Consider the following 11985-nt stretch of genomic DNA (forward strand, 5'->3'; position numbering starts at 1 on the left):
AAAATATAAATTTTAAGTGAAAATACTTTTTTTTTTGTATAAGTATGATTTTATAAAGAAAAAACATATTAGAAACAATTCTTTGAGAAAAAAAGCTATAAAAAAATTAAAGTTAGGATGAATTCATAATAAAATTCTAAAATTTGGGCAAAAAAGGTAAAATTTATACCAAATTTGTAACAAAATTTAAAATCTAGGTCAAAAGTGTAAATTTTGGATAAAATTTGTAATAAATTTTGAAATATGGGCCAAAAATGTAATTTTTGAAACTTGGATGATTTGTTGACCGTGTCAAAGGGTTAAATTGAATACGATTACTGGTATTTGAGACTTAATTGAATAAAAAATATATATATGGAAACTAAATCGATTATGAAATGAATATATAATGATTTTATTGCAGTTTTCATTTGAGACATTAAAAATAGGAATAATACTTACAAAGCCCAACATATAATATTTTGATGGAAGATCTAATTGAGTTAGTCGATGATGGAATTGAATTTGATCCTACCCGGTTCGTGAATTGTGTCCAATTCAAATTGGGTTTAAATAAGCCCATATGGCCCGAGTCTAATTAGTCAAAATAAGTCAAACTCGCAAAACCTGAAACCGTTAAACCCTAGCAACCAAAAACCTCTTAACGAAACAATCGCATCAAACGCCAGAAGAGCAACAAAATGGTGAAGTCGTATCTCCGGTATGAGCCGGCGACGGCGTTCGGAGTGATTGCTTCAGTAGATTCCAACATCACATACGACACCTCCGGTAAACATCTACTAGCTCCAGCTCTTGAGAAGGTCGGTGTTTGGCATGTCCGTCAAGGCGTCTGCGCCAAAACGCTTACACCTTCTACCCAATCTCGCGGCCCTTCTCTAGCCGTTACCTCCATTGCAGCCGTGCCTTCTTCTTCATCTCTGGTGCCTACTCCTCCCTATAACGCGTGCACATGTCGTATTTCTTGTATAGCTTATCAAAACTTGTCCCGTATTGTTATCTTATCCAGCTCAAATTTGCTTTGGGAGCGTCTTACTTATCGATATAACCTAAAATAAGATTTCTCGTCTGTTTATTTCTTTCCATCTGTCACAGATAGCTAGTGGGCATGCTGATGGAAGTATAAGAATTTGGGATTGTGAGAGAGGAACTTGTGAGACAACATTGAATGGGCACAAAGGGGCTACAACAATCCTTCGTTTCAACAAAACAGGATCATTACTTGCATCTGGGAGCAAAGACAATGACATTGTTCTATGGGATGTTATTGGCGAAGTTGGACTTTTCCGTCTACGTGGCCACCGGGATCAGGTTTATATCTTATAAAAACAATCGAAGTATTTTCTCACCTTACTCATATGAATTTCTTCCATCTAATTGCTTTTGGAATGTAGGTTACCGATCTTGCTTTCTTGGATTCTGGTAAAAAGCTTGTTAGTGCCTCAAAGGACAAGTTTTTAAGAGTTTGGGATCTTGACACCCAACATTGTACACAAATAATCGGTGGTCATCACAGTGAAGTTTGGTCCATAGATGTCGATCCTGAAGAAAGGTATTTAGTCACCGGATCAGCAGATTCAGAGCTCCGATTCTACACCATTAAGCAAGAAAACCTAGATACAAACAACAAAGAATCTTCTACTGAAAACAAATGGGAAATTCTAAAACCTTTTGGTGAAATTCAAAGACAGAGCAAAGATCGCGTAGCAACAGTAAGATTCAACAAATCAGGTACCCTTTTAGCCTGTCAAGCTGCAGGAAAAACGGTGGAGATATATCGCGTATTAGATGATACGGAATCAAAACGTAAAGCAAAAAGACGAGTCAACAGAAAGAAAGAGAAGAAATCTTCTAAAATGGTTGAAAATGGAAACACAGAAGATTCAAACCAAACCATTGTTACAGAGGTTACAGTTCCTGATGTATTTAAGCTTTTACAAACTGTAAGAGCCACCAAGAAAATCTCTTCCATCTCATTCTCCCCCATCACTTCCAAAAACTCACTAGCTACATTAGCAATATCATTAAACAACAATTTACTTGAAATATATTCCATAGACACCAATTCCACTACAAAAACCAGTTCCATTGAGCTTCAAGGGCATCGTTCTGATGTAAGAAGTGTTACCCTTAGTTCAGATAACACTCTTTTAATGTCAACAAGTCACAATTCTGTCAAAATCTGGAACCCTAGCACTGGTTCTTGCCTTCGCACCATTGATTCAGGATACGGGTTGTGTAGCTTATTTGTTCCTGGGAACAAATTCGCTGTCATTGGTACAAAAAGTGGCAATCTTGAAATTATTGATGTAAGAAGTGGCACTTTAGTTGAAGTAGTAAAAGCCCATACAGGAGCCATCCAATCAATTGTCGCCACATCAGATGGTGGTGGTTTTGTGACAGGTAGTTCTGATCATGATGTTAAGTTTTGGGAATATGAAACCACAAAGATTCAAGGTCAAGATTCGGTCAGTTTAACAGTTTCAACTGTGAAGAACTTATCAATGAATGATGATGTCATCGTTGTTGCTGTTTCCCCTGATGGGAAACATATAGCTGTTGCACTATTGGATTGCACTGTGAAGGTTAGATACGTCTTTTTGATTCTTTATTCTATATTAGTTGAATAGTTGCTAATATTTTCTTGAAAACTTTCAGGTGTTTTACATGGATACTTCAAAGTTTTTTCTTACATTATATGGTCACAAGCTTCCAGTATTGTGCATGGATATATCATCTGATGGGGATCTTATTGTAACGGGGTCCGCAGACAAAAATATAAAAATTTGGGGATTGGATTTTGGTGATTGTCACAAATCCATTTTTGCTCATGCTGATAGGTAAGTGTTACTGTATTAAGTAAAAAAGTTAAAATCTTTATAGTTCTATGAATGTATTTATTTCTTGAAATTCATTATTTTTTTTAATATGGCAGTGTTACAGGGGTAAAATTTGTCCGAAACACACATTACATGTTTACAGTTGGGAAAGATCGTGTGGTAAAATATTGGGATGCTGATAAATTTGAGTTACTTTTAACCCTAGAAGGGCATCATGCGGAAATTTGGTGTTTATCAATTAGTGATCGTGGTGATTTTGTAGTCACGGGGTCACATGACAGGTCAATAAGAAGGTGGGACCGGACTGAAGAACCGTTTTTTCTCGAGGTATTTTTACGATTTTGCCCTTGGTTTATTCTTACATTTTACTTAATTAGTAAAGATTACATAATGTTTCAGGAAGAAAAAGAGAAAAGATTGGAAGAAATGTTTGAGGCTGATTTGGAGAATTTAGAGAACAGATATTTACCTCAACAAGAGCTTCCGGAAGAAGGTGCTGTTGCTATAGCTGGTAAAAAGACGCAAGATACCCTCACTGGAACTGACTCCATTATTGAAGCATTGGATATTGCAACTGAAGAATTGAAAAGAATGGCTGAAAATGAAGTAATTCTGGATCTTGTTATAAATTCCTTATATATATATATATATATATATATATATATATATATATATATATATATATATATATATATATGCACATTAACTTTTTTTATTGGTTTTGAAAAATTTAGGAGGAAAAGAAAAAGGGAAAAGGTGGAGAATTTAGGTCAAATGTCATCATGCTTGGGCTCTCTCCTTCTGATTATATTCTTCGTGCAGTTTCAAAAGTTCATACAAATGATTTGGAACAAACTTTACTTGTAAGTGAAAAAAATTTAAAAATAATGTATTTGTATATGAATTATGAAAGATCATTACATAAATTTGTAATTAATTTTGTATATTTGCAGGCTTTACCGTTTTCAGATGCTTTGAAGCTCTTATCAAATTTAAAAGATTGGTCTTCTAATCCTGATAAGGTTTAAATTATTAAGTTTCTAATAATACTCACTAAAGAAGTAAAGATCATAAGCTTAAAGCTTTTAATGATTATTTTTTTTTAACTTTTTTTTTTTTGAAAATGTTTAGGTTGAGCTAGTTTGCAGGATTGCAACAGTGTTATTGCAGTTGCATCATAATCAGTTAGTTGCAACCACAAGTACAAGGCCTCTTTTGGCTCTTCTTAAAGACATACTTCATGCTAAAGTCAAGGTACAAAAGTCAACACATTTGACTTTGTTTTTATTCCTTAAGCAAATTGTACATTTGGTTATAAAAAGAGAGAGAGAGAACTTAATTTTGACTTTTTTTTTTTCAGGAATGTAAGGATACCCTTGGATTCAATTTGGCAGCTATGGATCACATTAAGGTTTGACTTTTTTTTTGACTTGAGTAATGTGGTAAATCTGTAAATTACATTTTTATCGATTTGGCTAAAGTTGAAATAACTTTGATTTGTTTTTAGCAATTGATGGCTTCAAAATCTGATGCGCCTTTTCGAGATGCAAAGAGCAAGTTGCAAGAAATAAGGGCAAAACAGTCAAAACGCGTTGAAGAAAGGGGGGACACGAAAGGGGAAAGAAGGAAGAAGAAGAAGCAAAAGAAGGATGATGGACATGTGTGGTCTTGATTTGAAATGATTGGTATGTTTACAGAAATACACAAATGTGTAAATGTTTTATGAAGTTATATTTTTGTATTATGGAATTGTAAGTTACACATTATGTTGATCCAAATTTTGTAGGTGGAGATGGGAGTTTGAGGCAATTATTATATTTTTTTGTGGGATGTTATAGAGTATTGTGTTTTTGTGCAATGTAGCTTTTTTTGAAATATTTGTTCACTAGTAGTATGAGAGAAGAATTGGAGCACAAGAAATGTAAAATGATGAAATGATCTTCTATCATTGCAAACAAACATAGTTACACATATACAATGTAAACTTGCCCAATATCACACTCAAGATGTACTCGGAAAGATTGTTGAGAGCCATCTTGAAAATAATGGGAAGCATCTTAGATTGAAACAATGGTTTTGTTTGGTGTTGAGAATGTATAGGCATCAACTTGATAGTACAATCTAGAATTGTCTTGCATAAATTGGCAACCAATTTCTATATGTTTTGTTAATGGAAGTTTGTATAGGGGTCTTGAGAGAAGATTCCAAAACACCAATGTGGGGTCTTGAGAGAAGATTCCAAAGTCTAGTAGCAAATATAACCATATGATTTCACTTGTAATCGAAGTAATAACATGATATTCTGCGTTATTTGATTATGTGAACCACGATTTGTTTCTTTGATTTCCATGATATCAACGACTTTCCAATGAAAAATAAAAAACCCGTTACAAGTCTTCATTGAATGCTTGAATTTGTAAAGATGGTTAGAAAAGCGGTGTTAATGCTTTGGTTAAAGTTTGTTTTGTTGAATTGGTTACAGTTTGAGCGAAGGTCATGTTTTTCAAAGCATGTTCTTTTTTCTTATTAAGCACTTGATCCTTTAAGACAAAGGTTCAAACTTTCCATAACCCTTCTATCATTAGTCTTAATGGATATTGTTTCCAACTTTATCTATGAGAAAACATCATGCAAAAAATCCTAAATTCTATGTCTAAAAGAAGTTCATAAGTGGTAAGATCTCTCTTGTATAAAACCAAGAGAGCACAAACATGCATTCTTTTCTCCACCAAATGACTAGAAGACAACAAGAACCAAGTCTAAGGCTCTTGAGTTTCCTAAACAAATTATTAAGTTTCTAATATTCACTAAAGTAAAGATCATAAGCTTTTAATGATTTTTTTTTTGTTGTTTTAAATGTTTAGGTTGAGCTAGTTTGCAGGATTGCAACAGTGTTACTGCAGTTGCATCATAATCAGTTAGTTGCTACAACAAGTACAAAAAACCTCTTTTGGCTCTTCTTAAAGACATACTTCATGTGAAAAATTAAGGTACAAAAGTTAACATATACATATATTTGACTTAATTTTTATTCTTTAAGCAAATTGTACATTTGGTTATGGATTCAATTTGGCAGCCATGGATCACATTAAGGTTTGACTTTTTTTTTTTTTTTTTGACTTGAGTAAGGTGGTAAATCCGTAAATTACATTTTTATCGTTTTGGCTAAAGTCAAAAACTTTGATTTGTTTCAGCAACTGATGGCTTCAAAATCTGATGCGGCTTTTCGAGATGCAAAGAGCAAGTTGCAAGAAATAAGGGCACAACAGTCAAAACGTGTTGAAGCACGGGGGGACACGAAAGGGGAAAAGAAGAAGAAGAAGCAAAAGAAGGATGATGGACATGTGTGGTCTTGATTTGCAGGATTTGTATTTTTAAAGAAATGATCAACAAATGTGTAAATGTTTGATTAAGTTATATTTTTGTATTATGAAATTGTAAGTTTCACATTATGTTGATCCAAATTTTGTAGGTGGAGATGGGAGTTTTGAGGCAATTATTGGATTTTGTTGTGGATGTTATAGAGTATTGTGCTATTATGCAAAGACTTAAGTATTAATTACCTTTTTTTTTAAAATATATGCTCACTAGTATTATTAGAGAAGAATTAAAGCACAAGAAATGTAAAATGATGAAATATCTTCTTACCCTTGCAAACAAACACAGTTACACATATACAATGTAAACGTATGTCCAAGATGCTAAGCTACACATAAGTAATAGAATTTGCTAACTAAGTGATTAGTAATTAAGTACCATGCTTACTAATATGTGATGCTTGTGAGTCTCATAGCCATATGAGAGCTTGGAGTTGCATCCTAGAAGCTCAAGTGCAAATAAAGATATCCAACATCATGCTTAAGATGTACTTGTTGAGATATTTTTTAGAGCCATCTTGAAAATAGCAGGAAACATCTTAGATCAAAGTAATGGTTTATAAAAAATAAGATGAGAACGTATATGCATCAACTTGATAGCATGGTATTTTGCCTCAACTATAGAATGTGAACAATGGTTTGTTTCTTTGATTTCTATGATATCAATGACTCTCCAATGAAACACAAAAACTTATTACGGATCTTTGTTTGGCAGGGCAACCAACTCAATCAGAGTAATTGAATGCTCGAATTTGTAAAGATGGTTTAGAAAAAAAGGTGTTAATGCTTTGATTAAAGTTTGTTTTATTGAATTGGTTAAAGTTTAGAAAACCTATGTTATTTTTTGATTAAAGCCATGAAGCATTGTTTTGTTATCATTTTGGTAAAGGCATGGAGGCTTATTTTGTTATTTTGGTAAATCTAGGAAAGCTTATGACTTATTTCTATTATTGCAAAAAACTTAAATGTTTGTAACTTTATGCTATTTTTTACACACATATTATTTGAATATTTTATTGTCTTATATATATATATATATATATATATATATATATATATATATATATATATATATATATATATATATATATAATACATGGCTATATGTTTAATTTACACAATGCATATGATACTTATATGTTTTAATCAATGTTGTTGGAAAATATCAAGCTTTGGATTGTGCATCATTATGTGTGGATTTCATGACCATAGATTATATTCTTGTCTTGACACTCGTAAAAACACTACTTGGACGGTACCTCCATTTGTAAAGTAGTTGTCTAATCCTAATATGGGAAACGTTTCAGGACAAGGGGATATTCCTTGGGAACAAGTTCCAAACAGGGTAACAACTTGAGGGCAAAGTACTACAGATAAGTACATTCATTAGGAAACGTTCTAGAACAAAGGGACATGTCTTAGGAACAAGCTTCATATCGGGTGTCAACCTTAGACTGAAGTATCACATACAAATGCATTAGGGTTAGCTTGGTGGAACTAGACCAATGTTGACCGATTATTTACATTTCATTGTACTTTGATACATGTATTGTACATATATACGATTTGGATATAGAATATTATTGTGTTGGCTAATTGTTTTGGAAATTTGCAAGTACACTATGGATTGGGAAATGTCCTATCTTTTACCATACTTTTGGGAATTTATACATTTGTCAGATGGTTTAAGTTTGCAAAATAAGCAAGATTTGAAAGACAATGTTTGACTTGCAAATATTTGAACAATATGGTTCTCAAAAGGTAAAGTGTTTTGAAATGCAAAGTATTTGGAAAATAATAGTATGAGATGGAAAAGAGTTTTTGGGAACATGATTTTCAAAATACTAAATGGTTTTGAAAGGTATTTTGTGGCTAAAATTCATGTACTTATGAGACAATATCGTCTCACATATCACCTTTCTATATCATGTGTTTCAGGTGGTGCTGAGATAAAGCAGTTATGGACCTGTCCTAAGATAGAATATGCTTTTGAAGAATATAGATGATCATTAAAATGGACCGAACACTAGTGGAAGTTATTTTTGTTAGTGTATTCCATGTCGGTGCAACACGGTCTTATAAGTGACTATATATGTTGGAGTCTCATTCTCTCCTAAAGGCTCTTTTAGAGAATTAATATTGAGCTCTACATATATTTACATAGTATCAGAGTCGGCGTTCTGCACCCCCGTGGCTTAACACATCACTGTTTATTCTCATCGAGCCTCTGACTCTGTGGGGGAATGTTAGTATATCCAACATCGGTGCGACAATCTTATAAGTAACTATATATGTTAGAGATCCATATTAAATGAGAGTAGACATGGAGACTCGATGAGAATAAACATGGATGTGCAGAGCCACGATGGTGGAATTGTAACCACCAAATTAGACTACATTTTTTAAATCCGTACAACTAAGGTATAGATTTTATGCTAATTCCTGATAGGAAAAAACTAGGTGTTGCAAAAACTAGCATGCAATTTTAATCTCGTCAGCCATTACAGACTCGTACACTAACAATCTCATCGTGACTCCAACCTCATAACGAGATTCTCTCTCTCTCTCTCTCTCATTTTTTTTCTTCTAGTTTTTTTATTAAAAAAATTAAAAAAAATTAGATGAAAGATAAACGATTGGTGAATAACACAAAGTGAAAGATTGAATGAAAGTTGAATGACAAAGGATGATGTGCAATTAGTGACAATGAAAGATGAAAAATTATAATAACACAGGGTCTAATGATTACTACGCAAAAATCTTAAATTTCTCAACATATGGAACACATATTTTAATTTTAATGAAAGATGAGAGATTATTATAACACATGGTCTAATGACTATTTTGCAAAAATCTTAAATTTCTCAATACACTCGAACACCTATTTTTTATAGTGTCGTTCCTTCTTGTTCCAAATATATATCTTTTAGTTTTAATTAATATTAATATGATATTCTAGACACTAGAATAAAGAATGAATATCTTGGCAAATAATGGTTAAATAGATCAACCACCGAGAATGAACATAGTGAACAACCAACTTACTAATATGTTTTTTTCTTCAAAATCTTAAATGATAAAACGTTTCTAATTTCTAAATGATAATATATTTTTTTCTTCAAAAACAAAACGTTTATTTAGAGCTCTATATCAACAACCAACTTACGAAACTTAGAATGACAATTACAAGACTTGTGACATTATCCAATATGTTTTTATTATAGAAAATTTAACTTCTGTACTATAACACGATAAAGAAAACGAAGGTTGTGGGTTCATAATGCATTTGGAAAACTTTGTATTTGAAGTTTTCACCCCAAAAGAAATTTGTGGGAAGAAGGGTCAGAAGAGAGTGATCCAATGCGACCCATTCAAGATTCCCCAATCCAATTTTTGCGTTGTCAATTCCTACATATATACATGCTCCTTCCCAAATAATCCATCAAAAGCTATAGCCTTCCATTCTCCCTCTCCATCTCTCTCGTTATTTCGCAACTTACCGCTGCAATGGCAATGGAGGTTAAGGTGTATTGCAGAAAGAATAAGACGGAGAAAACCCGACAAATTGATCACATACCCAAGTGTTTTCAGCTTCCGAGAAGTGCTTCTACATCCAAACCTCGCACTGAATTCTTTCTTCCCATCTGTTCCTCCAAAGGTCTTGTTTAACTCTTTCCCTTTTTCAAAATTCGAACTTGTGTTCCGGAAATTGCGACTTGTGATTTGATATATGAAGCATATGTGTTGATTTATGTATGAATTGGCTTGATCTATCAGCCATTTCCGAAAAAAATATGGGTACTTTTGCATGTTTGTTCCGATTAGGGTTTCTATGAATAGTTTTAGATTTCTTAGTTCATGTATGCATAAAATTGAACCTGTTGCAATTTATATTTCCCTATTCTATTCATTGAGTGCACAATTTGCTAAACTCTAGATAGTTTGCATGATTTTTAGTCCTTTTTTTTTAAAGTGTGATTGTTTCATCTTTCTTTAGAACATAATTGATGGAAAAAGGCACCTTCAACTTCAAGGTTCCTTAGGTTTCACATATGAGTAACCTTAATAGTCTATACTCTACAGGTTCATCTGTTTGACCAAAATTTATGTTTGTAATAGAAAATATTTATTGAATCCATAAGAAATCTCTACTTTCTGATTGATTTGATTTTATGTGCTTTATCAAGTAATGTTGGAGGGAAATGTGGATAATTGCATTTATGAGATATTTGAATTTTTGTGAAAGAATGCCCCCATAACATTGGCAAAGTTGTACATATAAATTAAAAGGTGTAGACTAATTTTGAATGAATCAAAATCCATCAATGGAATTGGGAATTGAAGGATTTGGAACATGAAGGAATTAAATTCTATCATGCATTTGGTTGAGGGGAAATGGAATGGAATTCATGTGTCTACTTGTGTTTTTTCGTCTTAAAAAAGATGTCTTTTTGTTTATTATGACAACACAAGTAATTATCTTCCATTTTTTTCTGTTTTTTTTTTAATGTAACAGATATAGAGCTTCGAGAGATGCAGACAAGTGACACTATGGGGAGGTTAAATATGTCAAATGACACAATTAGGCGTACAAATACAATTTATCCATTTGTTAAATCCATTGAGTCTGAAAACAATTTATCCATTTTCTAACACTTTGATCTTTCCTCGATATCAAGAACACATTTTTAACTCTTTTTTTTGGTACCCTTAATATATAAATTCTCAAAGTTTTTATTTTTTTTATGTGGGGATATAGAAATTATGAAGATAGAAATGATGCATTGGATTTGGAGCTGAATCCTAATAGATCACAACCAACAGAAATCAGTGAAGTATCCAGAACTCCAGGAAGTGTTGTTTGGGCTAAAACACATGATCAAATAGGTAAAATTAAAATCTTGAAAGTTTCCAAAAGAGGAAATATTGTAACTTTTTATAAAAATTGCTCCAATTTTCTTCAAACATTTTATATTTTCTTTTTTGCTCATTCAGAAAGGGATAACTCATCGAGTTCAGGTAGAGCAAGAAGCAAGCGTGAAAGAAAACCAAAAGTCCATTTTGATGTGAGTTAAAGGGTGCTCAAATTTGCTGGTTTTCTTCTACATTCATAAATTACAATTTTAGTCCTGAGTTTATCTCTTTCTTTCACCTTGGTCCCTAAGTTTTCCTTTTTGCAAATTTGGTTATTGTTTAAGGTTTTTGTATGTTTGAAGTAAGGACCAAACTTGCAAAAAGGAAATACAAAAGCCTCAGGGACCAAATTTGCAAATTATTTTAAAATATAGATATAAAATGACATGTTTTTATTGTTATGTAGGAGGTCAGTTGCCCGTTATATACTTCAAGAAAAGTTAGAAGGTTTAAAATAATGCGATCTCTTGGACTTGCTGCACCTGTTGGATCACCTTTTAGCTCTTCATGAATGAATCCAATTATTAAAATTTACAATTGATAATTTTATAATACAATTGTTTAGTTTATTGTTAAGTTGAAAATAGGAATAAGTTTTTATGAACACGAGTATAGAAACTATGGAGTATGTATAGTTGCTGCATTTTTACTCCACATTGAGTTAAATTATAAGAATCGATACTGAATATCTGCAAGATAGGTTGAAATTGTTTATAATCTTTGAGGAATCAGAATTTGGTGTTTCCTCAATTTGTTTAGAGGGACATCAAACATGAAGTTTATATTGTTAGTGCAATGTTTCAAAGACCAAGGACTGGTTTGTTCATTATTAAAACATGAGGGGGTAAAAATATAAA

At 32.5% G+C, this 11985-nt stretch overlaps 2 protein-coding genes across 3 annotated transcripts; both read left to right on the forward strand.

The window, feature by feature from the left end:
* The first annotated feature begins 625 nt into the window (after nucleotides 1-625).
* LOC145000520 (transducin family protein / WD-40 repeat family protein) lies at nucleotides 626-4667 on the forward strand. 2 transcript variants are annotated; one of them, XM_078959761.1, is made up of 12 exons: nucleotides 626-920; nucleotides 1093-1308; nucleotides 1392-2582; nucleotides 2656-2837; nucleotides 2933-3164; nucleotides 3237-3443; nucleotides 3572-3700; nucleotides 3791-3859; nucleotides 3969-4091; nucleotides 4198-4248; nucleotides 4345-4522; nucleotides 4624-4667. In XM_078959761.1, exons 1-11 carry the CDS (start codon nucleotides 681-683, stop codon nucleotides 4507-4509), a joined length of 2805 nt encoding a protein of 934 aa, XP_078815887.1. In that variant the 5' UTR covers nucleotides 626-680; the 3' UTR covers nucleotides 4510-4522; nucleotides 4624-4667. The 2 variants fall into 2 exon arrangements, with proteins under 2 accessions (XP_078815887.1, XP_078815886.1); XM_078959760.1 differs by having other exon boundaries at nucleotides 4345-4667.
* Nucleotides 4668-9484: 4817 nt separating this feature from the next.
* On the forward strand, nucleotides 9485-11910 carry LOC144999834 (uncharacterized). Its single transcript, XM_078958994.1, has 5 exons — nucleotides 9485-9872; nucleotides 10731-10773; nucleotides 10974-11101; nucleotides 11210-11280; nucleotides 11535-11910. Exons 1-5 carry the CDS (start codon nucleotides 9722-9724, stop codon nucleotides 11637-11639), a joined length of 498 nt encoding a protein of 165 aa, XP_078815120.1. The 5' UTR covers nucleotides 9485-9721; the 3' UTR covers nucleotides 11640-11910.
* Nucleotides 11911-11985: the final 75 nt, after the last annotated feature.

The sequence above is a fragment of the Lactuca saligna genome, chromosome 6 (genome assembly GCF_052625555.1).
Source record: "Lactuca saligna cultivar CGN05327 chromosome 6, ASM5262555v1, whole genome shotgun sequence".
Lineage (NCBI taxonomy): Eukaryota > Viridiplantae > Streptophyta > Magnoliopsida > Asterales > Asteraceae > Lactuca > Lactuca saligna.

Bases quoted from the DNA above. Each gene is read 5' to 3' on its own strand.
- LOC145000520 (XM_078959760.1), top strand. From the start codon at position 681: ATGGTGAAGTCGTATCTCCGGTATGAGCCGGCGACGGCGTTCGGAGTG. The intron at 1,309-1,391 runs GTTTATATCTTA...TTTGGAATGTAG, and splicing joins TACGTGGCCACCGGGATCAG to GTTACCGATCTTGCTTTCTT. The intron at 3,860-3,968 runs GTTTAAATTATT...GAAAATGTTTAG, and splicing joins GGTCTTCTAATCCTGATAAG to GTTGAGCTAGTTTGCAGGAT.
- LOC144999834 (XM_078958994.1), top strand. From the start codon at position 9,722: ATGGCAATGGAGGTTAAGGTGTATTGCAGAAAGAATAAGACGGAGAAA. The intron at 10,774-10,973 runs GTTAAATATGTC...GTGGGGATATAG, and splicing joins ACAAGTGACACTATGGGGAG to AAATTATGAAGATAGAAATG. The intron at 11,281-11,534 runs GTGAGTTAAAGG...ATTGTTATGTAG, and splicing joins AACCAAAAGTCCATTTTGAT to GAGGTCAGTTGCCCGTTATA.